General features: G+C 40.8%; 3 protein-coding genes across 4 annotated transcripts in view; 1 reads left to right on the top strand and 2 right to left on the bottom strand.

Moving 5' to 3' along the window:
• The window catches only part of LOC134549655 (inositol 1,4,5-triphosphate receptor associated 2-like), a 36,506-nt gene extending 35,663 nt beyond the window's left edge, over nucleotides 1–843 (bottom strand). The window contains exon 1 of the mRNA XM_063395459.1: nucleotides 814–843. Coding sequence (XP_063251529.1) covers nucleotides 814–828 — 15 coding nt within the window. The 5' untranslated portion in view covers nucleotides 829–843. The remainder of the gene's footprint in view (nucleotides 1–813) is intronic.
• A 4,995-nt stretch (nucleotides 844–5,838) lies between these two features.
• Nucleotides 5,839–12,988, top strand: SPX (spexin hormone). Its single transcript, XM_063395457.1, has 5 exons — nucleotides 5,839–6,867; nucleotides 7,031–7,088; nucleotides 7,961–8,023; nucleotides 8,668–8,751; nucleotides 9,916–12,988. Exons 1-5 carry the CDS (start codon nucleotides 6,622–6,624, stop codon nucleotides 9,972–9,974), a joined length of 510 nt encoding a protein of 169 aa, XP_063251527.1. The 5' UTR covers nucleotides 5,839–6,621; the 3' UTR covers nucleotides 9,975–12,988.
• Nucleotides 12,989–13,113: 125 nt separating this feature from the next.
• Nucleotides 13,114–26,667, bottom strand: part of GYS2 (glycogen synthase 2) — a 42,100-nt gene continuing 28,546 nt past the window's right edge. For both annotated transcript variants that reach the window (XM_063395456.1, XM_063395455.1), the window contains exons 9-17: nucleotides 25,632–25,738; nucleotides 23,618–23,677; nucleotides 22,904–22,982; nucleotides 22,282–22,395; nucleotides 19,795–19,921; nucleotides 18,418–18,513; nucleotides 16,402–16,565; nucleotides 15,251–15,331; nucleotides 13,114–14,035 (exon numbers count right to left, since the gene is read on the bottom strand). In XM_063395456.1, the coding sequence (XP_063251526.1) occupies nucleotides 13,814–14,035; nucleotides 15,251–15,331; nucleotides 16,402–16,565; nucleotides 18,418–18,513; nucleotides 19,795–19,921; nucleotides 22,282–22,395; nucleotides 22,904–22,982; nucleotides 23,618–23,677; nucleotides 25,632–25,738 (1,050 nt within the window). In that variant the 3' untranslated portion in view covers nucleotides 13,114–13,813. The remainder of the gene's footprint in view (nucleotides 14,036–15,250; nucleotides 15,332–16,401; nucleotides 16,566–18,417; nucleotides 18,514–19,794; nucleotides 19,922–22,281; nucleotides 22,396–22,903; nucleotides 22,983–23,617; nucleotides 23,678–25,631; nucleotides 25,739–26,667) is intronic.

Here is a 26,667-nt window from a genome sequence, read left to right as displayed (position 1 = left end):
CTTAAAGGGTATTTGATTTTTTCTGTAACATACCAGTAAAAAACAAACAGAAAACCACAGCCTCACACTCAAAATATACTCACACTAGCATGTGGAAAAAAAACTTCTCTGAAGGAGACAGCAGGGCTACTCTAGCTGCTCCTCTGAAGAGTAGTAGCTGCCTGAAATTCAGCGTTTAAATGAGCAGAGAGCTCTTCTGCTGGAAAATCATCTTCACAAGGCACAGTTGTTGCCACTCAGCACTCAGCTGAGAGGCACTACCAGCTGCAACCAGGTTCTAATCCCGCATCAGGCTCCTGCTTCCTGGCCTTTGTACTTTTTTTTCCCCCCCTCTGGTCTCTCCTAATCCTCCTAGATTAATTGCCTGTAATTTCAGTGCAACTTGAAGTCTCCCTGCTGTTCTAATTATTGTTTAAAACAGCAAGGAATATTGTGATATAGGTTATTGCCGTGTCAAAACTTTGGTTCCTGAGATGTTTCTCATTTCTATTAGCAGTTCTTTCCTGCTTTTCCCACCTACAGCAGAATTTCAAGAAAAAGCAGATCTCTTCTAATTTCTGAGAGTTAGAACAGGGAATCTGGGAACTGTACTTTTCATCACTCTCACCACTTTTGAAAGGAAGGAAGTGTTGAAGTCTCTTGAGCTGATAGAGTATTAAATAGTATCTCTGTTAACTGTCAGCTCTGCCCTTGGTTCTGTGAAAAAAAATTGTCATTAGGACCCTTCACTAAAACCTCTTTTTTGTATTACATTATCAAGACGTGCAGTAGAGCCTGCCTGTCTGAAGAGCTCTATGGCTCCTGCTAAAGTACCTTGTAAATGTCCATGCTTAGGAGGCCACATCTCCTTTCCAGCCTGCAAACTGGAGAAAACTGCTTTTCAGCTGGTCTTGTCACCTCGTGTTTGCTTCAGATTTGTCCATTGCTGGGAAAAAAAAAATTGGTGTGCCATCCTGTGGTTCACTGAACTTCAGAAGTAACACCTCTTCCTGAGTCACTTACACCTTTCAAAAATTTGTGGATTTCTACTCTCTCCTGATGCTTTCAAACACCCCTCACATAATATATTTAAATTTTACCTATAGTTATCCCTTGAACCTGCTTCTCTTTCACAAACACACTTGTGAGAACAGTAGAACCCAGACCTGGCTGCAGCACTGCTCACACATTAATCCTCAACAAAGTCCCTGTTACCCCTCTTGTGTGAGGCATTTACACGACCTCTGACAGACTGGATTTTCTGCACTTTGTTCTCTACCTCGAGTAGTTTTTAGCACAATTCTTCTCATACTGTTGAGAGAAAACACAAAAAGCTTCTCCAGCAAACCTGCAGTGCTTGAAACGCATCCACATGTTAGCGTTCAGAAATACATAATCATGAAATATGATTATATGCAGGTACTTTTATTGAAGAGCTCTGGGAATCAGGAGTGCAGACCCAAATCTGACTCTGACATGGATTTGAGATGGACATGTTTTTATACCCTTTTTGTTATGTAACCACATATTAATTATTAAACCTATATTCTTCTATTGTACACATTGATCTTATCCAAGCATGAATTCTTGTCATTTTCATCAGGCCCCCAAAACGTATTTTCTCATGTTTCTTGTTACAATTAAACAATAATTATATTCACTTACCAAACAATCATCACATCTAACAATCATATCATTTATCATATAATGATTATGCAGGTGCAGTATCACATGATCCAGTAAAGACAATTTGTTCCCAGGGCCTACCCAGGCTTGGCTCCCTTTCCCAGGGCCTGCCAGGCCCAACCTCTCTTTCCACCCCCCTGAATCTATTGTATACAATTCTCATGAGTTTAGAAACATTTTAACCCAATGCTATCACACAGACTAATTGTGGTGCTGAATGTGCAATAGAGTAATTAAATAAATTTGGGCCAGCAGCTGGTGCCTCTCTTGTCATGCACGTGGTTTACACCAGAGAGAATCTCTTCCCTTCAGAGCTGCACCAGGAAAATTCACCTTCCCAGAGAAGCTGAAGGCATCCCTACTTGTTGTAGAGGAGTGGAGTAGATGACTTTTAAAGGTGTCTTCCAACCCAAACTATTCTATGGTTCTTTAAGTTAAGGTCTGTTATGAAAATAACACTGAAAAACATATTTATGTGGCATAAAATGTATTGATGGATTGCAGATAGTGTTGTTTTGGTCAGTAGGTTTTACAGGGCAAATACGGAGCTTGTACACAAACTTCCCTCTAGTCTGAGAGGGATATGTGGGGTTAAAGTCCAGAGTCAGCTTTGAAAGGTCACAGAAACATGAAAAACCAGCCCAAGAGGAAGATATTAAGAGGTCATACGGTTCATAACCATGTGTCTGGGCAGGATCTGTTGGGCCATGAGCCCTAAAAAAGGGGTTTCTAATCTATTCTCTGAGTTTCTCCATTGATAACAAATCAACATCCTTCCAGGGCAATCTATATTTGACCTTGCTACTGGTCGAAAGCTTGCCTTACTGTGCAACTTACTGCAAACGAAATGCAAAATGCTTTGTAATTTCCTTCTTTGCAGGCTCTGCCGTGACATTTCACAGAGCCTTTTAGAACATGTAGGAGCCAGAAGTACACCGTGCTAGGTGCTGCTCAGGTGCCAGACAGAAGTGGGATGCATTCTCAGAGAGTTACCAAACTAACAGGAAAAAAAACCCAAAGGAGATGAGAAGAAGCAGAAAGCAAAGGTCATAAGTTCTGGAGATTTATACCTTGACAGCCCCAGTGTTTGCTGACGTACCCCCTGACCACCTACACACACGACAGCTGCACCTTTTTCTCAGGAGCAAGCCATGGATCACTGGTGTCCTTACCAGCAGTTAAAAATACACAGGCACAATGACTATATCCTATATTTCCGGGGAAATATTTGGGAAAGGGCATGGTCGTGACGTTAATCAGTGAGGTAAGTTTGACCCCACTGGTTAAAACTCCAGCACACAAGAATGTTTTCCCTCACCTCAGAACTTCAATGCCAGAAATTAGCTTTTTATCACTTACAGCATCAGGATATGCAGCCTGTGCCCTTTAGATCATCTCGAAGAACAAGAATAGGTTATGTTCTTTCTAATAAGGGGTCCTGCTGCTATAGCAAGCTTCCCTCCACTTTTCTCACTCAGGGTATTGATTACATGCCAGAGCCACTGCCTCCTCCAGGTGAATCAGCTGAGAAATGGCAGCACTGACAACGAGTGTTTGGTGCACAGCTCATCATCCCAAAGTGCCACAGTTTTTTTGTGTGTTATGATCCATAACCCAATTATAGGCTGCTTCCTTCTTCAAGAGTACCAGCTCACATGTGCCCACACACAGCCACAGTTCTTTTGTGAATGCAAACACTCTCAGTAGCTGCTATGCCTTCCCAAAACCTCACCTCCTGTCCCTGTTTGCAAATAAACCGTGTCCCATGCACCATCCTAGAAGTGGTTGGATTTCTGGGAAGGGTGAGATGTCCTCTTTCTCATAGAATCATGGCAAAAAAAAAGCTTTGAAGGGAGAAGCTGTCTTTTAAATTTTGATCCCTGAAGTAAAATTGAAAACCTGGGGTTCTTCCTTCTGCATGCAGACTCCTTACAGATTTCCAAGGAGATGGTTCTGAAATACACTTTTGTTTGAAAACCGAAGCAACTTGCAGTCACTAGTCAATGTAAAAAATAAATGGATTTAGAGCCATGAGTCACAAAGGCACAGACAATTTCAGGGAAAAATAAAAACCTTTTGAAAATAATAATAAAATAAAACAAACCAACCCCCCCCCAACAAGGCAGTTCAGATTTTGATCTGCTCAGTTCAGCTCCCTGCTGCCCTCCAGGCAGCCAAACAAGCCCCAGTCTCTACAGGGATTCCAGTGGGACTCAGAATATAGCCAGGTTGGGGAGACAGACTGACACTCCAGCAACACCAGGTCATCGTCACTCAGATTTTGCAAAATGGTCAAAAGACAAGAAAAACTGAAGCTGTTTTCCTATAGCGTGGTAACATCTTTCTCCATGCCTCCCATTCTCCTGCTCCTCTCCCCAGCTGCAACAGAAGAGGCTGAGCTGGTTGTCCCCCCATTTCTTTTGTGTTATCTTGTCTTATTCCAGTGGCAGGAAAAGCAGGTTTTATTTTCAGCCAGACACATTTTAGTTCTCCTGTCACAAGAACGATCCTGAAGAGATACTTCACACTGCCCAATCCCAAAGGCAGGGGGTTAATTTTCACAGGCTCAGCTGAAGGTTTTGATTCTAACCCTGTGGTCTGTGCATAACACGAAGATCTAAAGTCACCCCAGAAGGGAACAGGGGAGTAGCTTTACCTTTTCCAAGCCTCTGCGTGTTAAATGTCTCCTGGATGAAATGCACAGCCTTCTTCTAAGGCTAAGAGTTAAGCATCATCAAGAAATGTGTCTGATCTGTCAGAGCACAGAGAAAACAGCAGGGAAAATAAATTCACAGTGAAGTAGATGCAAGTAGAATCCCTTCTGCTGGCTAGGATTCATGAGGGCATGGCCTTTTAAAAAGGATAGAGCTCTAACAGGAGCTGCTTGAGACCAAAACCTGAACTTCCCTCTTTTTTTTTGCCTCCAAACCAGCACAAGCTGCAGCTGATGGCAATTCTGTATATTCAGTGAGCAATTCTGTGTGCCATGAGCAGGGAACAGAGTGATATCCCCCAAAAGCTGGGCAGCAATTACACCTTCAGTCAATCGTGCTTTGGAGCAGCATCCACAGACCCACAATGCCAGGGAGGAGCTCAGAGGGAGCAGCAGCAGTGCCTCTCTGCACATTCCTCCCTGGACTCCACATCCATGAGCCAGTGCTTGTCACACACATGGCCTGACCTGGATTTTTGTCACACCATGGGCTGGCCCTGTTCATGAGGCTGCTGCAGTAAACTTTCCATTGGTCAAGCTTCCAATCAGCAAATTTCTGCCTCCTTGTTTGCTTTGCTTCTCCTTCTGCTTCCATCAGGTTTACAAAGGAAAAAGTGCAGGAGGAGAGATGAAAACTCTGGCTACAGAGCAAGCAAGGCCAGGCATCAAGCATGATTAACTCTTTTCCTGAGGACCAAACCCACTCTCCATGGCTGCAATGAGCACCACAATCACCCAGAAGTAGCTCATGGAAATGATTTCCCTGATCCCTTCCTTTTTTTCTGTTCACTGCTCCACTGTTTGACCTATCCAAGCCCATCTGGGCTTTTACTCCAGCCAATCCATGAGACAGAAAAGTGTTTCTGACTATGAGGACTTCAGGGTTTATTGGGTATTTTTGGTCTTTTTGTTGTTGTTGTTGAGCTTTGTACTTTTACTTGTGTGTAAGAAAACCAGATACAAAAGATCATTAGAGAATCAAACCATAGACTACATCCTCTGAATGTATGAAAGGAATAACCTCAACCTAGTGACACTGGGTAAGTCACTTTTTTCTTGATGCTGGCAAGTAATCTACCAGCTTTTCCAGCTCCCACAGTGGATATTAATCTGATATAGCGTAGATTATCCTGGGTAAACTCTCACCATCCATATTAATACCCACTCTGGCTGTGAATATTGATCATCCAGCAGGAAGGTGATGCATTGCAAACACAAAGGGCTGATGCTGATGTATTCAGGAGGTGTTCACCTGGTTAATGGGGTGCATCTCCAAGTGCATCCATCTTTCAATCATTTCAATCAGGACATCCTGCAAGGCTGCAGGTTTCCCTCAGGAGTCATCAGAGCTTCTGCTTCTCCATCTACAGGGCTGACAAGAGATCACTTCAGACTCCTCTGCCCCGCCACGGAAGGGGAGGGCACCTCCACTCTGAAGATTTAAAAAGGGACTCCTGGACATGTAGGAAGGAGATCTTGTGACACATCATCCCAAGGAGAGAAGACTGAAGGTTTGTCACTGAGATAAGTATGAAGGTAAGTGAGAAAATTTTGGTGTGCAGCAAACATTTGGTTTTTAATGCTTTATTTGTGAGTGCAATATTTCTGCATGGGGACTTAAGAAATTTTCCTTAAAATAACCTGAAAGAAATGTACATATAGATATTTTATGTGTATTTTAAACAACTGCGTTGAAAAACCCCAATAGCACAACCTCTCAAACCCAGGATGAAACACAAAGTTAGATGCTCTGGTGCCCATCACTCTTATCAATACATGAATAACAACATGGTCTGTATGAACGAGCAGAGGTGCAACTTGTGCACAGAGGATTCATGCCCAATGCTTCCATTTGCATGTGCTGCATCAGTGAACAAACCCCAAGAATCGAAAAAAACCCTGTCTTGTGACTTGTGTTAATCATGATTGACATTGATAGGATGCTAAATTTAAAACATTTTTTCCTTTGTTTGTAACCTGAGGAAGTAGAGATTTTGTCTTCTGGTTGGTTTGTTTGTTTGGAATGACAAGCCCCCTACATTTGCTTGTTGTCTACAGTTTGGTAAAATCAAGGTAGATTTTATACCACTTTTACTCGTTAGTTTGTACATTACTCTTGTTTCTGGAGGACCTGATGTTCTTGTAAATAGGAGCACAAAAAGGTGCTCACCTTGGTGGCAGTCTCACCAGGATGGAATGGATTTGAGTAAAAACATAAAGTTCTATTTAACATTAGTCCTCTGATGAGATCAGTGTGCCCTGAAACACCTTCTGAGCAAGAGGAGGTTTGGCAGCAAGACAGGGACAAGGCAGCAGCTGGGAACACTCTCACATTGAGATGTGAAGCTGAGAGGATGTGCAGATGTGAAAGACTTTTCCTGCACCTTGTGGTTCTCTGTTGTGCACAGGGGCTGCATAAGCTCACGGCATCTGCCCTGGCCCTGTTCCTGGCAGCGTCCTTCATCGCCTTCTCCTGGAGTGCCCCTCAGGTGAGCTCAGGCTGGAGCTTGTGAAACTCAGAGCCTGGTGCCATTAAATATTTGCACGGAATGTTGGAATGTTGACATATCTCTTTTCTTTTCTTTTCTTTTTTTATTTTTTCCTTTTTTTTTTTTCCTTTTTTTTTTTTTTTTTCCTTTTTTTTGCATAAAGGCTCATTTCCAAAGGAGAAACTGGACTCCTCAGGCCATGCTCTATTTGAAGGGTGCACGTAAGTCCTGAGCTCTTTCCATTTTGAGATGATTTTCTCCACCCCTGGATTATTCCTTGGTTCCAGGCAAGTGGGAGATCCTGAGGATGCTGTGGAGGTAGAAGTTTTGAGGCTTGCAGGGAGGATGTGCTAATTGCATGGTGCTAATTATGTCATGGTCACACCTTTGGTCCCTTTACAGGCCATTCACTTCAAAATTAGACTCAACGGTCCTTGTGGGTCCTTCCCACTCAGAATATTCTCTGATTCTGTACTTAGTTAGAGATTTTGTCCTTTGATCTAAATTATCAAATTTAACAGAAATATTAATACGAAAAATTGTATTCTGAATTGTTGACTTAAAATGAAAAGGTATCAGGGAGGGCAGGTATTAAGAAAGGAAGAAAAAAGCTCCCTGTAAATTAGAGAAAAAAAGAAGGTCATAATCCTGAGAGAAATGCAGAAGGGAGACAATATAAATGATTGCAACACAAAATAAGTATGAGCTCCAAGCAACTGTAAATATAAATGAAAGTTCTTGTCATATTAATACATTATTTCTAGTCATAAAAGTGAAGACTTTGACCCTTTTTGTTCTTTTTTTAAAAATTCTTCCAACTGAATAATGCATTTTGTTATTTCCCAAGTGAGCTTTTTATCATTCCTATTGATGCACAGGAAGCAATGTGATTTTATTTTGGGATAAAATAGTTTGGGATTTGGGGTGGTTTTTTCCTTTGTTTAAATAGAAATACAATTTTAAAGACAAGACTTTATAGTCCAGCAAAGAGATTGAAGGTTCTTGACCATATAAAAAATTAAAAAGAGTCCTTTAGGGAGTATGGAGTAGGAATTAGGGGGTTGTTTTCACCCTTGTCCCACTGCTTTTGTAGAGGGACGTCGCTTCATCGCAGATGAGAGCCAGAGGAAGGACTTGTATGACAGAGTGCAGCTTGGTGAGTCCAGCATCACAGGGGTGTGGAGCCCATCCACCTTCCCCGGGTTATGGGAGCAGTCCCTGGAAACAGGAGGGGATTTGTTTTCCTGGAATCACAGCCAAGGAAACAACTAAACCCCCTTTTTTAGCCCTTTCATTCCAACCTGTACATGATAAAGACTGACTTTTCTCTCTGGTGCACCTGTGTGATTTCATTTACATAATTTCCAGACTGACCTGACTGCTAAGTGGGATTTTTATCAGTGCTTTTGACTTTCTTTTTGCTCTGGGGAAAAAAAAATCCAATCAAGCTATTCATTGTGCTGAAACGACAAATAACAGGAGCAGGCAACATCAATCCACACGAGGCAATGTTTCTGGAGGGAACAGAATGTTGTAGAAAAGTTAGGGACTTAGAAAAAAGGAAAATGTTCTTTTTACCTTCTGAGGGACTTTGAAATAACCTCCCTTTTAAAAAGATTGCTGATGTCTCTTGTGTTAATTATCAGGCTGGTTTTGAGCAGACAATGTTACAGAGTGAAGGAGACAATATTTTCTTGTCTTTGAGTCTCTAGTTATAGAAATAATAAAAAAGCAAAGAACAAAGTAAAGAAATGCCATAAGACACTACCAAACCATGCACCTCTGATTTTTTCATTCTAGAAACACGCAGCCAAAACACAAATCCCTTATCTCTTTCTGAAGCTGCTGCACTGTTCCTTACTTCCTTACAGAATGCACAAGAAGGTAAATGCCCGTTTTGTCTTACTCTGACTTTTTAAAAAAGGTTTTTCAGTATTTCATTTACTAGCAATTTAGGTAATTAATCTACAAGGTCTTTTTAATATAAAAGTGTTTTGAACTGAGATACTGTTCAACAGAGCACCCTGTGTTGGAGTTTACATTTACACAGATTACAACATGAGCCACATAATTATAGCAGGTAAATATTTGTATATTCTGCTTTTAATTTTCTCTTCAGATGTTTTACTGGTTTGGATTCAAGGAAATGGCTATTTTTTAATTGAATTTTCCAACCCAAATCTTTACTGGCATTACTTTTTCTACAGAATATTGTTTGCTTGTGAAAATTTTATTCTTCCACTGCATTTGGTGCAAAGGTTTAAAAGAATCCATGTGAACCCCAGGAGAGGAACTGTTGGTTTCACATCACTGGGCTGAGACCTTTGCTCTCCATGTCCTTAAACCTCTCACCTCTTCAGCTACCACAGACTTTTCTCTCTCTCTCTCTTTTTTTTTTTTTTATTTTTTTTATTTTTTTTTTTTTTATTTTATTTGGAAATGGTGCTTAGGACAAAATATATGAGCACTTCTAAAGTTAAATCAGTGAAGGTGTCATTTGTCTGCCCACAAAATCCTCTGAAAGTGGATTTTTACGAATTTTAGTGGTATTTTCCTGCCTGCTGTTGCTATCGGAGGGGAGATGGACAGCAACTGAGGAAAAAGGGTGAAATATCTGAGAGAGATAAGCAGAACTGACAGCTTGTTTGAGAAAAATTATGTAGAATAAAATTTCCATCACTGTGGTAGGAAATAACCAGTTAAACTTGGGTAAGCCATGCACTTTCAGATCAGCTGATTTTAAGTTGATGGAGGGCAATGCTCAAATGAAGAACAATTCCTTTATTTTCTTTAGCATAAAATTCTTTGCCATGTGCTAACTTACTTCTCTGGACATGGTTTGTATTTTTGTTCTTTCTCAAACAGAAAAATTCGCACAATTAAAAATGAGAGAAGACATGATGGTTTTTAGAGATGTTGCCTCTCTTAGCTGCGCAGTCACACTGCACTGAATCTGTGCCTGAGGCACATCTGAAAGCTGAAAACTTTGGCTGGCTGAACTTTCCTTTATCTACAATTGATTTCTTCCCATTGTGTCTTGTCTTACAGTGGAAGAAGAAAACAGTGATCACCCTGGCTACTTGACAGACAATCTATCGAATTGGTGAAATTATTTAAAATGTCTTTAACATTTGTACAGCTTTGAGCCTGAAAGCATAACTTGTGTAAGTAGTGTTTCATCCATTCTCACTGAAGTTCCCAAAGGGTGAGGTGTTTTTATAGTGCAAAATTTTGAATGCAAAGGAATTAAAAGGTACTAGTCCAGATAAGGAAGGCATCTGTAAAGTCCTGCTTTCTTTAGAGGATTTTGTATGTCTCATTGTATGTCTCATCTGAAATTTAAAATACATGGTACCATCTCACCTGAAAAGATGATTAAAACCATCTTTTTGGACAACCACTTCATTGAAAAGTTTTTCAGTTGTCATTGGAAAATCTTTTACCACCTTCCACTTAGCTGAATACTGAAGCCTTTTAAACTCTGATAAAGGCAGGTTCCATTATCACTTCACTGGTGTGCCCTGTAGGCTGCTGATGGTCAATAAATTCAGTGAGATATAAAAACATTCCAGCTATCTGTGACTGCAAAGCTGGTGATTTTTTGGGGGGTGTTTTTGTTTTTGTGTTTTTGGGGGTTTCTTTGGGCAGATATCAGTCAGCACAGAGAATAGGCAGCAGCACTTATTGCCCCAGTTCCCTCCTGCAGAAATACTCTGAATAATCCTACTGAGCAAGTCCCAGCACATAAAGACAGTTTGGGGACAGGTCTTGCATTATCAGGGTCTCATTAACAACTGCATTGTGATTGTACTTTTTTTGTTCTTTCTTTCTGAGTTGCAGAACTGGAATTATGCATAAATCTGTTAATTATCATTCTGTGCTGATAAGGATGTATTATTTATGTAGTTCTGTGGTCTTACTGGAAAGCCCTCTGTAGTTCTGATGTAATTAAAGAGTAGCCACATGATTTCTGTGTCCAAGCAACCATTTTATTTTTCTAACCTTCTACCCTAGTCATGCTCTTCATCTTTTAATGTTAAATTCCCCTGATCTTTCTCATAACACTGCTAATTAATTCTAACTCACACTAACTATGATGTTGCTTCTCCTCAACACACAGAAACACAGCTGAAGGAACAGATGAATTAATTTGTTTCATGGGGTTAGAGGCACTTTCAGTCATTGTTTATAATCTGTATCACTTCATGGAGGAACATAACTGGTGAAATCAAAGTGTCCTGCTTTGTTCATTTTTAAGCACTAATATATCTTCCAACAGCAGTGTTTGTTGTATTACAGAACACATGACAAACTTCACCTCATGACCAGTGGAGTCCTTTCATTAATTTAGTTTCCCTTTGTTTCGAGCATATTTGGAATATCTCAGGTGCATGTAAGTGATTTTCCAGTGTGTTTTAGAGGATCATCAGTCAGTACTCAGACAAAACATAGCATAGAATCAGAATATAATCCTAGACCTAGAATGGCCTGGTTTGGAAGAGACATAAAAGATCATCCTGTTCCAAATGCCCTGACATGAACCAGGACACTTTAGCCTAGAAAAGTAGAGGGGTTACACATCCTTTGGTTTATCAGTGTCTTGAAATTTATATGCCTCTGCCTGTCCCAGTGATACAGAAACTGTACTCACCCTGTTCCCAGGTGACTGATTTTTGTGCATGTTCCTGATTTAAAGTCTCAAGCTCAAACAATTCTTCACAAATATCATGAAACAGAATAAACCTTCTGCCTTGCTGGTGAGCTGTTTGTGAAACCCCAGTGATTTCCATCTGGAAGACAATCCCTTATGTAACAGAGAGCTGCTACCAATCTGTTCCTGCGGCTGAATGAGAAGCCATTCCCCCAATGCCATAAATTCAACACACAGAAGTGTTCTGCTGTGGATAAATCACCTTGTTACTAATGATTAACCCTGGAAAGGAAGAACTAACACGAGCCCAAGGCGTGGGGCAGAGGTTGCTTTGGCCACTGCAGGACCTGAATTTGAGAATTCAGATTAGTCCTATCTCAAAAGCTGTGCACTTTCTAACACCAGGAGGTTGCTCACAGAATATGAGTGTGCTGAAACACACACAGCTTTCCCCTGCTCTGTAAGACAGCTTTGAAATATGAGCAATAAATACAGATTTCTCAATTTATTTATGAGAACATCAACTTTCAATCAATATGCCCTTTATTTATTCTTTCTTCAAGACTCTCAGCCATTGCATCTTTTGACTCTGTAAGGGAACTCTGATTAGGAGCACTTTGTTGAAGAAACACAAAATGCAGTTTTTCTCCACGTAGTAAACTGTGTGAAGGAAAATATTTGCAGTGTCTTTGCTTTCACCACTTTTATATGAAAAATTACTCAGTGTCTAATTACCTTTCAAATGGCTAAAAAATACTGACTCCTTTTAATTCTGAATAAGTTTTTACCATAAAAACTGGAACATGACTTCTGAAAATATTCTTTCAAGTATCTGAATCAGCTCAAGAATGAAAGTCCAGTTTTAAAACTGATTTCAGGTGGCCAAAAATGCAAATAAGCACATTGTCACTTTTATTCTAAATTGCCTATAGTCAGAACCATGTCATCAAGCATTGGTTAAGTGTTTGAAAGGTAAGAGCCTAACCAAAGTTGGACATCTAGGCTCCCCCTGGGATTGGCAGCAAAGGTAAACACTTCCAAAGCTTACATTGTCCTACCTGCTGAAGGACAGGCTGAATAAAATCCTGGAAATGTCTTTTCTTGAGCAGCGTGAGAAATTTGTGATGCACAAACTTGAAAAACAAGAGATTGATCCACTTCCTGATGTCTTCATGTCAAGATGTGCTTCTGGAGAGCCTGTTCAGGCACTCTCTGCATCTCTAGGAGCTGAAATACTTCTAAAAACTTTCTGTAAGGCAATTGAAATGTTTAGTTCTTGTTCTGAGGATCAGTTATTCCCCAAGAACTTTGAAGTCTCAGGTGCTTTTCAAAATTATATCTGAAAGTTTTTAAGCATTATTTGTTAGGATTAGGTCTCTTCTAGAAGAAGTGAAATAGAGCATGGACTAATGGAAATTACTGATCCTTGAATGTTGTCACATTGGTCTGTGGCTTCTTGTCTAGAGGGGATGGTGCAACTCAAGGAAATTTTGTCATTCACTTTAGCCAAGTTACATTAATTTCCTCCCAAACCAGTTTGTTAACAAACTTAGAATCTACAACAAGATGAAAATAAAAGAGACATACCAGAGGAATCAGAAAATAAATGGTCTGCTGTTTATTGTGGGTCTAAATGACCTCAGAAAGATGACTTCATTTGTCTCTAAAATTCAAATGCCCACTGCATAAGACTTTATATTGTTCCACAGGAAGTATGTTTTACCACTGGATCGAGACACTTCTGTGTGCTGTAAAAAAGTGGTTTTAATTATGTAAGCTTACAATAAACAGCATCAGGAAAAAGAAAGACCATTTTCTTTTCAGTGTATCTTTTTTAACTCTTCCAATATTTCTCCAGAGTAACACTTTTTTTCTCTAATTTTTTGAGCTCTGGCTTAAAGTTCATGTTAATTTAGGAGGGGAAAAGGGGAAACATAAATGAAGCAGGAATTCCTTTGGGATACCCAAAATGTAGCTATTTGTCTAGACTATGATTAATACAGATGATTCCATAGACAAAGGTATGATCTGCAGTTTGTATAAGCTCCTGAAGGGATTGTCTCATTTTCTAGTTTTATTAAGCCTGAAAAATCTCTTCTACCTCAAAGGGTCACCAAAAATTGTTATTTAAACTACTGTCAAGGTGAAATAATATTAGGCTTTCCAACAGTGTAGCTCAGGTAACATTTAAGGTTCCCCTAATTATATCACACTGTCCTTAACACAAAGCTTGCCAAGCCTATGGGAGAAACTCTTGACTGGATGGAGAGCAATGCCAGGGTGAGAGCAACGAGTTCAGTTCCTGTATTCTCCATGCTGCTTCTTTTTTCCTTGTGGCAAGGCTCCAAAGGAAAAGGGGGACTTGATGTTCTGCCTGTCCCTTTCAGCTTCCTCATCCTCGTCGTATCTCTCATCCTCGTCTTCGTCCTCGGCTTCGCTGTGGTGAGGGCTGGAATGCTGGGAGACCGAGGGCGACGGCGGCACGGAGGAGGGCCTGGGGAACCTGAAACCTTCCGTCTGGCAGGGAGAGAAGCAAGCTGGGTGTATTAACTGAGCTCCTCCATTGGTTTTATACAGCAGTTTAAGGCTATCATCACTTCAGAGGAAGCCAGTGATCAGATGTAAGCTGGACCTGTCCTGCACTCTAAAATTAAGATCCCCTCAGTCCTCCTCTGCCAGTAAGTACACACTCGTATGACAGAGATGTTTACCCTGTGCCATAAACAACGTCCTGCCCTTCCAGCATTGCTTTTTGCAAAACATGACAATCTTTACTGAGCCTTAAAACAATCAGCACAACACAAAATCCTTCTATACTCTGTAGTCAGAATATGCTTACTGAAATTCAGGCTTCAATCTGAACATTCACAACAGTTTTCTAGTTATAATGTCAGCATCTGCAAAACCAGAACCCAGCAAGGGGTTTTGGTCTGAACCTCCTCTCTCCTTACTAAAAAAATAAAAAGAGTTGCTCTTTGGAGCTTTGGTTTCAAGTAACATTGTTCTGAGCAGCCTCTCTTCTCAAATTGGTGCTGATCTGGACTAGGCAAGAACTGCTTGAAGGTGTGCCTTTAAAGTGAGCCCTTGCAGCTCCAGCCAACATACCATCTTCAGATGAAGGCAATACCTCGCCTTGCTTTCCCTAGAACACCCTTTCCCAACTCCCCTCTTTTTGGTTGGTGCAGAACATCTCCATGGCATTTAGCAGAAGCAAAAATTAGAAGCTGCCACTCTTCCAAGAGGAAATTCAAGGCCAGTTCCTCAGCTGGTCTGAAGGGGCATAGTCCCATCCAGCTCAGTCCAAACCATCTGAAAAATGTCTGGAATGTCCCTTTGGCCATTTGGGTTCAGCTGTCCTGGCTGTGTCCTCTCCCAACTCCCTGTGCATCCCCAGACCCTTGCTGCTGGCATGGGTGAGGAGCAGCAAAGTTCTTGGCTCTGTGCAAGCCAAGTTTAATTCTCAGCAAGAATTAAATCATCCCTGTATTATCAGCACTGCTTTCAGAACAAATCCAAAACACAGCCCAGCTGCTGTGAGGAAAATTGACTCTGTCTCAGCCCTAAACAGCACACTCCTGACTGGAGACTGGGTCTATAACTTAAGCTTTTAATTAGGAGTTCCTACTTCCCTTTAGTTAAATCCAAACTTGCTAACTCTCTTCTCCCTCACACTCTTCCTCTCTCTCCTTGTAAAGCAGTTAAAATGAACTCATTTCCAAAAGCAGACTTTACCTTTGGTGGAGCACTTGGTTCCATCTCAAATTTATCTGGGAATGTTCTGCTGAGGGCCAAGTGTCTGGCATGCATGTAATACTGCAACAAAACAGAAAAGCCATTACAAGTCATAGAAATCTTGGGTTTAAGCAAGGGGGAAAAAGGAACATAAAATGAGTATCTTAAAAAATAGTGCTAAGCAAAGCTAAACGTATTTTCAGATAAGCAGAATCCAGCTGATATCACTGCTTGCATTGTGATGAGCCACTCATGACAGATTCACACCAAAGAAGTCAGGAACAGAAGCTGAATAAGGTGCCTGTAAGATGTACTAAGATGGAAACTAGGACTTATCCTGATCAGTGTAGTTCCTATTGAGTGACAGGTATTCTTTATCCCCCCAGGAAAGAACTGGGTTTTTTTTAACGAGGAAAATTTACATCATTAAGTGTGAATATGTATTACACATAAGTTTTAGACTCACTCAAAGTCACTTTGGACTGCACAGAAGCATGTGTAACAGTGAAAGAGAAGTACCATTTATGAGTTCACTGATGCCTAGCATTTAAGAAATTGACAAAAATATTTTTAGATCCACTGTATTCCTGAGTTTGCAGCACATGCATGGAAAAAAATAGCTTGTTATATCTTATGCAGTGTTGGGAACCATATAAATACTAGGTTCTCATACAGGTATCAGAGCTGGAAAAGGTCCAAAATAGTTACAAAACTCATACATGTGCATCCACTTCTTTAGTCCTGTGGACTTGAGAACAACACATTGCTACTGTCTTCTTAGTAGGTGGTACTGTAGTGCTTTCTGTGTCAAATTAAAAACATTACATTTGCATTTAAAGCACAGAGGCAGTTAAGGAGTGTTGAGCAGCCACAGGGGCCAGCAACATTTCATGAAGGACAGGAAAGCTTTTTGAAAGGGTCTAGCTGACTTTGGAACACAAATCCTCCTTCGAGTAGGTGTTGTAAGCAACACCAGAGTTTTACATTGTGCTTAGCAGCAGAAAGAGCTCGGTGGTGTGACTGGGTTCTGCTCTAACCTATTCAGTCTCTCCTTGCCACTGGAACATGGAGGGATTACACTGAAATGTGCAGACTCTTTGAGAGGGGCTATGCCTGTGAGCCTGGAATTGTTACTGCCTCTACCCACACACCCTGCCCAGGTATTTCCAGTCCAGGAGGTCGGAGAGGCGCTCGGTGCGGTTCCTCTGGATGATCCTCTGGCGCCGGTTCTGCTGGCAGAAGCCGTACAGGAACTGGGTCAGCTGGTTGCACGACTCGTCCGGAGAGCGGAACCGCCTGTCCACGATGTAGATCCCTGAGGGACACAGGAGAGGCCGAGGGGAGTGGGACTGAAGATGGGATCTGACCTCCTGCACTTCCAATCTGCCTTCTGTCACGTACCCTTACATGTGTTACATGCTTTATAATGTTACATCCTTTATATCCTTTCTAATGTTAAAAGGCAGCTACAACCAGAACATTTGCTACCATTCTGATGGAATGGGGAGATGCAGAGGAATATGCCAATTTTTTTAAACTTTAATTTTCTTTACTTTTCAGGCTGAAATTCAGCAAATTCTTCAAAGCTCAGAGGCTTTATTGTTGCTGTGCAAAGGGCTTACAAACCCCCAAAGGTTTTGAGTTTCTGGGTGAAGACATATCTTTTTTATCTCCAATAATTTTTAAAATATTGACTTCTTAAAGAAAACATCGTCAATCTAGTGCTTTCCTAGCTTGCTGTAGAACTCACAAGTGTGGATGGCCAGAAACAGGCTGTAGGAGAGAGGCTGTGTTTTCCGTAGAAATACAAGAAAGTATTCTCTATGTTTCCATGGAGACAGCTAACTCACATACATCATTCAACAGACAATTTTGGCAGAGAGAGGGCAGAGGTAATCTTTCCCTCTACATTGTTGAGATCAATACTTTATTTTTGCCACCTTCCTTACACCAAGGTGTTGGGAAGAAGAAGGTACCAGACCTTGCAGCTCTCTTAATGGACATGACAGATGCAAAACTACCCCAGTGAAGTGCCTGGGGCCATCACAGTAATTTATGTCAACTCACATCTATGTTTTGGCAGAGAAGAGGAAGTGACCCGTGTTCTGTGGTCTTTCTGAAGGGTCTCAAAGACATGTCTACCCATGCAGGTGTATCTATATTTTGTACCTGGCTCTAACCCTTGCCCCTAGATCAGGCAAAGGTGGCACCAGCATGAGGGTTTCACTGCCTAATTGTGGAAACAAGCCCAGCCACTTGGAGAGAGGACCTAGTTTGGAAATATTCAATATTCACAGAACCACAGAATTATAGAATGGTTCGGGTTGGAAGGGACCTTAAAGATCATCCAGTTGAAACTCCCTGCCATGGGCAGGGACACCTTCCACTCCCCCAGGTTGCTCAGAACTCTGTCCAGCCTGGCCTTGGACACTTCCAGAGATGGGGCATCCAGTTAGCCCTGGCTAAGCAAGGAGGAAAGGACAGGAGGGCTGTGATGTTCTCTGTACCTCAGGTAGGCTGCAGCTTTAGTGACAACTGCACCAGTTGGAAAACAAAGACAGTCAACCCCAAAAGGAGGATCTATTGAGCAGAGGATGATTCAAGAATTGTCTTTACATACCAGTCATGAACCATTTGTAAACCTTCCTGAGCAGATCATTATTTGAAGTAGATTCCTTGTATTCCCATGGCTTTTTTTTTTTTTTTTTTTTCTTTTTTTAATTGTACATGGTAATTTAATGTTTGTTTGGGGAGGGTCATGTCACTGGTCTCAAAGTCCCAGACTATGAAGAGAAGCACACTTTCCCTGCTTCTCTGGAAGGCTCAGAGTGTTATAATGCAACCAGAGGCACTAAAGGGAAGTGCTGGGAGGCTCCAGACTGATATGAGCAGTGATGAATTTGGAAGGATACAGCAGACAAAAGGTTAAAGTGAGACAAAAAAACCCCACAAAAACAACAACAACAAAACCTAGAAAGGGTTTGGATAAATATGAAAGCTGAAATCACTTGTCCAACTTAACAAGATATTTAGAGCTCTGAATACATTCCCCTAATGAATTCCCTTGTCCTAGACAAACACGAAATTAAGGAGTAACAACATGGTTGCTGTGCTTTTTGCTCTCCTAACTCAGAGGTGATACTTTGATAGGCTGTTAAAGATTTTACCATAAGCTGCTGGGTCAGCAACGTGTTCCTGCATGAAACAGCCAAATCCAGAGAGGTTTGTGGTTACACTGGGAATGCCCATCACGGTACACTCAGCTGCAGAAAGAAACAGGCAAAAAGGGTTTCAGGGCAATACATCTGCAATGGTTTCACCTTAGAGAAAAAAACCCCAAAACAAGCAGGCAGAAAGTTCCATAACACGAGAGCTGCTCTGAAAATGTCAAGCGAAAACTATAATGTTTTGTTGTGGATTATGGGAAAAAATGTAAAAAGAAATTTTAAACACAAAATTTACCATGTGTTTGCAAACATATGTTTGAGTTTCCGAGCAGCTAAACTGAAAACTTTCTGCGAGTGCAGTTTTGAGAGAGAGAACCCCAATATATGGTTAGGACTATCTGGATTTTAAATTGGAGCCTAACGTACACCTACGTTCATTAGTTGTTCACAACTCTTTACAAAACTGAATCACTTAGGAGCAGGAATGTATCAAACTTTGGATTTTGATGGTTTGCCAACAGTCTTTATAGCAAGAAAAGAACCCCAAGAAAACAAAATAAAAAGCCCAGCCCAAAACAACAAACCCCATCATTAACTCAGGACTGCATTCACAGTAGATGTGGAGCTAGTTCTATAAAATCAGAAAATGTGTGCATTTTTTGTAGTTTTTGCTGTGACAGCCATGAATAAGGATAACTGCTTACCCTCCTTAAAGAGTTTTTGCCAAGGAGCCTAAGCCTAACTTAAACCAGCATGCAGACTCTAGTCTTACAAAAGTGCAAAGACATGTTCAAGGCCTTCATTCATATGACAATAAAACTGGTGTCTATAAAATAATTATAAATATACCTTTAAAAAGCACTCTTTGTTTCTGGAAGACATACACGGATATTGACAAAGAAAATATTTTAAGTCAGAATATATGTGCTCTCTGCATTTTTAGAAATTTCCAGTTAATTCAATAAGATTCACTACCCCTGCCTGTATTTCTGTTGAATAACTTAGCTATGGTATTATGGTATAATTCTTTCAAACTTGTTATCTTGAATTAAATCCACTGAACTACATCAGCTGGCAGCATCATATTTCTTGTCCTGCTTTTTTTAATATTTATATTCCTGCACACCTTTTTAAATCTTTCAACCAAGAATTAAGTTTTAAAAATTATTTCTTTTTCTAAAGCCATAGAAAAATCAAAAGATTACACATTAGTATGGGAAAGAGTCCAGTGCAGGGACAATTTTGCCAGCAGTAAGACCTTTGCATGGCAGGGGAAATAGAGTCTTAGGAGTTTTTTCAGCACTCCAGAAGGAACTGCCTGCATCAACAGAATGGGTGTTCATCTTTCCACACTAGTTAAGGGTACTGAATTCCTACCTGGAGTGTAGCCCCAGGGTTCATAGTAAGATGGGAATACACCAAGGTGGCAGCCTCTAACAAACTCGTCATAGTCCAAGGGCAGCAAGGGGCTCGTTGAAGAAAGAAACTCTGGGTGTAGGATCACCTGGATATTCAAAACTTATGTTAGAGGAGAAAGGAAACCATCATTCATATATTTCAATTATCAATAAGCTTAGACAACTTATTCACCCTGGTCTTTTCTCAAGTGTCTGGACAACACCTCCTTTGACCATCCATCTGTTATCTACCCCACTTCTCACACTACAATGCATCCTGCCTGTGTTCATTCTTGTCCTGGAAATAGGACTCACAATGAACCCATCTTTTACTGGACGGGTATTTAACTTTATCCTTCTTCATCAAGAAGGCCCACATACATTGAAAACTAGGCCTAAGCCTGTGGCATTTAGCAAGACTTGGTCTGTTGTACAAAGGTACAGAGGATTTACAAAGGTGTCCTGGAGTGACAGGACAAGGGGCAATGGCTTCACACTGACAGAGAGAAGGTTTAGATTGGATATGAGGAAGAAATTCTCTCCTGTGAGGGTGGTGAGGCCCTGGCACAGGTTGCCCAGAGCAGCTGTGGCTGCCCCATCCCTGGCAGTGTCCAAGGCCAGGCTGGATGGGGCTCTGAGCAAGCTGGGATAGTGGAAGGTGTCCGTGTCCAAGGCAAGGGGTTGGAATGAGATGATCTTTAAGGTCTCTCCCAACACAATCCATTCTATGATTTTATTGGGATGTCTTATTAGGAGGAGGCCTCAGGCAGATACAATACCTGAGCTTCACAGCATTCCCTGAAATAAAGGAATGTTCACTGTACTCAACAGATTTCCCAAGAATGGAGGGAATTTTGAAAGCAGACACATTACAGCCCTGTCACCACAAATCTCTGCCTAGGCCAATTAATCTTGCTGAAAGACAGCTCTGAAGACCAAAGTTAATTTATCTGCATGACTCTGCAGGGCTTGGGTCATTGCCCCACATCCACTGCTTAGTTGAGAAGTGCCTTGTATGTGGTGCCCAGTCAGCTTCAGAAGGAAGAAACGTGAGGGAATTGTTTAAACTGCTCTGGGTTTATTTCCCTGCATGAACATACCACAGCCATTATTCTATGCCCAGAATATGCTTTTAGCCCTTCTTAATAAGATTGTCATGCTACTCACTTGAGTAAACAAATGAATGTACTCAACCAGTATTTGGGCTGTAAACTCATTTTGCAAGCTTAGTTGATCCCAGTGATTCCACTGGAATTGCTGAGGGTATTTTTCACATGGTAGCTGTGTCTGTCTGGATATGTCATACCTCTCTCAAAATTACTTTCAATTTGAAGTTTACAGATTTTTTTAAATGATCTTCAGCTCATTAAGTATTAAGCTTGTTCATGCAGGAGGTAATTTTTCAGTGGTAATGACAGTTTTTTACAAAATTGACATCTGCTGAGAAGTAGGAGATGTCTGCTGTGTTATATCCTATCTGCTCTGTAATGCCTTCAAGCAGTTAGTTCTGAGGCATTTTTTACTACATTTGTACACAGTTCATCCTTCCCTCCTATTTTTTGTTGCATCTCATGTATTAGATCATGATCCCAGAATTCACTGGAGTTAATGTTCATATGTTAAGCCAGGAAGAATCAACTAGGAAGTGTAAGAAAATATTTACTCATAAACTCATGGCTATACTCATAGGTACAGCCATGACTTTAAAAATACAGTGAAAATAAGTGATATGTCATTGTTAGAGATATCTTGGATCTGGCTTTAAAGAAAAGGTTTGGAAGAGGAAGTATTTGCAATTTTAGGTTCAACTTTGACTAGACAGAAGTTGAGATAGAAACAAACAAACAAACAAAAACACCACAACTTTGGCAGACCTGTGAAAGCAGGAGCTGATAAATTCTGTGGTTTGACAAGGTAAACATGGAGGTAAGGAAAGGATTTATTTGCATAAATTTAGTTTCAACAGGTGATGTAAACATGAGCCTGGCGTGAACAGGAATTCTTTCTGCTCAGGATCAAAGCCCTGGTTAACTTTTTACAGCAAATGCTGAGTATCAGGGTGTTGCTCTTAAGAGATGAATCAACACTCCAGGAATGTCTGTGCTCAAACCTGGTACCTCCAGTTTTAAGCAAGTGAATCTATGTCAGAGTTTTCTGTCTGGGTGCAAACGACCCATGACACTTTTTTGATTTCAGGATAGCAGCTCCTCACTCAGTGCAGGAGGCAGCACTGAAAACAACTCCCTAACCTCAGATTTCTAACTTGAAATCAGCTTGGCTAAACAGCACCTGAGGATCTCTATGCAGTGAAAGGTTGTTACTCCTGGAAAGAGAGGAAGAGAAAAGTGCTCTAGCAGTATAGTACCACCTATCAAGAATTAAACTGCTCTCCCCATGCTAGGGATGCAGAGTGAGAATGTTCAGAGAAATCCCACCTTGTGTCTGAAAGGGGAAGGCCAGAACGCACCTTGACGCGGTCTGTGCGGTTGTTGAACAGCCCAATGCGCCGGATGGTGTTCAGGATCGGGTCATTGCTGTCATCTATCATGTTGTGGGTGGTCACTGGAGGCAGAGTGTGTCTCTGAACACAGAAAAGCCAATCCATAAATCAGACAAACTCTTGGCAAACAGACCTGTTGCCACTCCATAAGGAAGACCGTGGCAGATTTTGTCGTTGATGTGAATAACCTTAATTTATCCCAAGACAAATTATTTTGTACTAACTTTTAGAAGTACACACCATTTAATTTTGAAGACTTTTAGTCAATGTTGTATCTCCTTAGAGTCTGATTTCACATATTTAATAAAATCAGAAAAAATCCAGGCTCAGGAGCAACTCAAGGTTCACACTTAGTTCAGAATAAAAGAATTAGGCATTCATGTGACTGAAGGAAAATCCATGGACTCCCCAAAAGATTCATTTGGGTCACACTCTCATTAAAAACAATCATAGCTGACTTTAAAAGTCATTGATGAGAAGTATATTTGCTGAAAACTTCCCAATGCACACGCATGCCATATACAATCTTTTTACATCATCACATTCATTATGTAGATTAGATGTTTATAAAAATAACATATTTTCTGACCTGAGTTGTAAAGATGGCTCTTTTCATAATGCTTATGTCATCTCGGTCAAGAATCTTGTTCAGGTCTGGGATTTCTCCTCTGCAAAGGAAGCACACAATTTCACCAAATGACTCATTGTCCTTTTTGTAAAGAAATTGAAGACATGACCAACAAGGTCTGATCTGAAGTTTTCTGATATCAACCTGAACCTTTCCCTTGTTTTCATGGCCCTTCTATGTTCCCTATACTGTGTTCTCCCGTATACTTGCTGGTCTGCCAATGGGCTTTCAGAAAAAAGCTAAAAAATTGGTTTCTTCTGTTTTTTGGACACAGCTTATTTTTACTGAAGCTCCAGTCATCTCTCCGGTGCTTTGGGCCATTCACTTCCAACTGTCTTCTGAAATTATATGACTGAATCACTAACACATTTCACTTTGTCTCTGGTGCCTTTTTAAGCTGAAGTAGCTCATTTTTGACAGAGGATAAACCTTTGTGTTAGACATTCCCTGTATCTTTTTTAACTCTTTCCACCACAGGCTGCTGGTACCTTTATTTTTTTCTCTGTGATTTTCCTGTTAAACAAGTATCTTGTTTGTGGTCCCATATCTTTCTACCATGCCTTCCTATAGATGTCAAAATTCCTTACACAAAGAGCAGAAGCACAGAAACAGCACAGGTAAAGCCATCTGAACATGAGCCTCTGCAAGGCAGAGCAAAGCAACTTATTCACTCACTTCAGCAAGGAATTGTAGAGTTTCCTTCCAAACTTTTCTTTCACAGATTGCGCAGTGTCCCTAGGAAGACAAAAAATGTATGTATAAAACAGGAGAATCTAGGACAAAGACGGTATAAATGAGATTCCTGCTGTTGGAAAATAAACTGATATACTGATGGATGCAGAGGCAGACAGAGGTCTGGTTCTCAAAGCTCTTTTCTCCAGCCAGCAGTTGTGCTGATGGATTGCAGCAGAGCTGAGGATCTGACCTGCACCTACAGATGAGGGCACTGGAAAAGCCAGAGGCAGGCTTTATTAGGGATTCCTTCCAGCCCTCTTCTCTGACCAGTAGACCACATGTCAGCTGTAAAAAAAAGAGCATATATATGACCCTAGGTACTGTAACATGATCATTAATAACAGACAGAGAGATCTCCAGCTTCTTTTGACCTAGAAGAGGGATGCAAGATATAAAATTAAACAAATACGGATTTTCAAAGCAAGCTTCCCCCTTCATTTTCTGCCCTATTTTCCAACTCAAAGACTTTTGGAAACAAGTGTTAGACTAAAAGGTAGTTTGTCTTAATTGGTTTGCAAAAAAACCCCCAAAAAACTTCCTGAAAAGTTCAGGCCAATTTTTAAGTTATTAATGAGGCCTGTATCACACAAATGTTAAATTTTAGCTAAGGAAAAGCTCCAGTGAACACTGTTCTGCATACAAAGAGTCATTTTTATTATTCTGCCTCTGGCTGGAAGTTCTGTTGTCCAAAGAGCAAGTGCACTCTAAATTGGAGTAAATCTACTGTGAGTAAAGTTCCACTTCACAGAACCTTTCCTGTCTTTCTGATTTCTAATTAGACTTTAGGCTAAGATGAAACTTGTGAAGCCCTAAACTTTACCAAGCTGGGAATCCACATACCTGGTTTTAGGTGCTCCCTCCCAGCTCACACAGACACAAGAGTGGATGAGTTAATTCTGGGTGAGCTGTAAAGCAGCCAAATGTCAAGCCACACTGATCCAAACCCCACCAGGATCGTTCCCACTACTACGCTTTCATAGATTGCCATGCACAGTACCTATAGTTTAACCCAGATGAGATAGAGTGCTTTTGCAGGAGCAGAGGAAAAGAAGGATTTTATAGCCCAGGTCAGCCATCACGTATTAATTTGTAAGTGCTCTATTCCTTTAGAAGTGCCAGGCTCTTCTTGTCTTTAATTTCTGTGGCATCCTGAAAATCATTTGAAATACTGCTAGCAGGTGGGTTTATCCTGGAGCTCAGATTATGACCATGATAATGCCCCTTACAGTTATGCAGAGGGTCTTTTGCTTTCCACAGAGAAGAACAGCTGAAAGCAGTCTTTTCCTATCCAGAATCAGAATCACAGTAGTTGAAGTGAAGATTAATCCTACTCCTGCTTTGCTTTTTTGTTTGGAAAGTTGTGAAATGAGTAGGGCTGTGACAATTTTCCCTTTAAAGCTGTAATTTTCACTGCTTGGTTGTGACCACTGCTTGGTTGTGACCACTGCTTGTTGTAGTCCATATAGAAAATTATAGACAACTGTTGTCAACTGCTGATCTGCTGGATCACGCAGTGCAATTTCCATATTTCTAACTAAAAGAGGGTGTGTAATCAATTTCTTTTTCCCACAGAGAAGCTCACTGTGAAAAATGAGCAGGCAGTCCTTATTTTGTGGGAGCTATATGGCACGTTCAAAGGGAGCACCAGAAACAGCCAGAAGACATCCAGAACACTGGATTTTCTAGAGCATCTGACTTGGTTTCTGCAAAAACAAGCACTACTTGCTAATAGAATGGCAAGGCAAGTTAACTAAAAATGACTTTGGACAAAACAAAACAAAACCTAAAAGGAGAAACATTTGACCTTATTTATCTTTCCCATCTCTTTCATCCCTGAAATACATTCTAGTTGCCCACAATCCTCAGTTTTAGCAAAAAGAAGGAGCATTATTCTCCAGCTGAGACTTTTGCATGAATCCACATCAGACTGTACCAGGGTGGGAATGGCAATTACCAGAGCTGCTTCCGGACTGCTTGTCCTTTCAAGGTTTCCACGTTGAAATTGTTGGTCTTTGCTGGCATGATGAAGAACACAACAACTGTAACATCAGCCTTGTGAACCTACATGACAAGAAATGGAGAGGAATTAAAAAAAAAATCTCATACAGGGTATCACAGCAAACTTTAAGAATTAGTCACAGGAAGCACCAAATGCACTTTGGTTTTCCAGGAAGGCTCAGATCTTGTAGCTCTTGCTACAACTGAAGTTTTATGAAATCAGAGATCAAGACAGAGATGTCACTGAGTTTCAGTTTGGGCAATCAGACCTTCCTGAGCTCTCATGGTTTAGAGAACATGGCTTTGGATGTGCACATAAACTGCAAAAAATAAGTCCCACACACTTTCTCACCTGACACAAACTGTGCTGGCTCAAAGGAATGAGTGTTTAGTTTACTAGCTGAGGTATGCCTAGGCATGAGATGAGGGGTTTCCTACAGCACCAGGTGTATGGGCAGAGAGAGAGAGCAACCATTTTCTACCTGAAACCCTGGCAAAGAACCTGCCAGACATGCAAAAAGCCACAAGTAACTTCTTGCTCATCTGTCCCATCCAGCTACTTCAAAGGCAGAAAGCATTTGCTGTAAATTCTGATCCTTTATTTCTAGATGGTTTCACTTGCTAGTTTCTCCTGTGCAAGAACAAGATTCAAAATACCATGTCCATTCATTGCTGCATGAATGAGGTTTTACTCCTCTCAGCACCTGTTTAATGAAAAGCTATGGGTGAACTCTGTTCAGAGCTGTAAAAATTAAATTACTTTGAATTGCCTTCATTTCAAATTTTAGATACCCAAACATGCTGTTAGTGTGCCTTCTCTCAGACTGACACAGAGGGAAATGTACAGCATAAAATAATCCATGGGAGTCGTCTATCATGTTAATTAATGTTCTTCCCTTCCCTCTCTTCAAAGGTTCCAAATCCATCATGCCACGATCCCTGTGTTCTTTAACAACCTCTCCCAACATCCATATTTTATTTCTAAAATTTTT

Source organism: Prinia subflava, chromosome 4, assembly GCF_021018805.1.
Source record: "Prinia subflava isolate CZ2003 ecotype Zambia chromosome 4, Cam_Psub_1.2, whole genome shotgun sequence".
Taxonomy (NCBI): domain Eukaryota; kingdom Metazoa; phylum Chordata; class Aves; order Passeriformes; family Cisticolidae; genus Prinia; species Prinia subflava.
The sequence above is the reverse complement of the archived record's forward strand: the minus strand, read 5'-3'. Positions and strand labels throughout refer to the sequence as shown.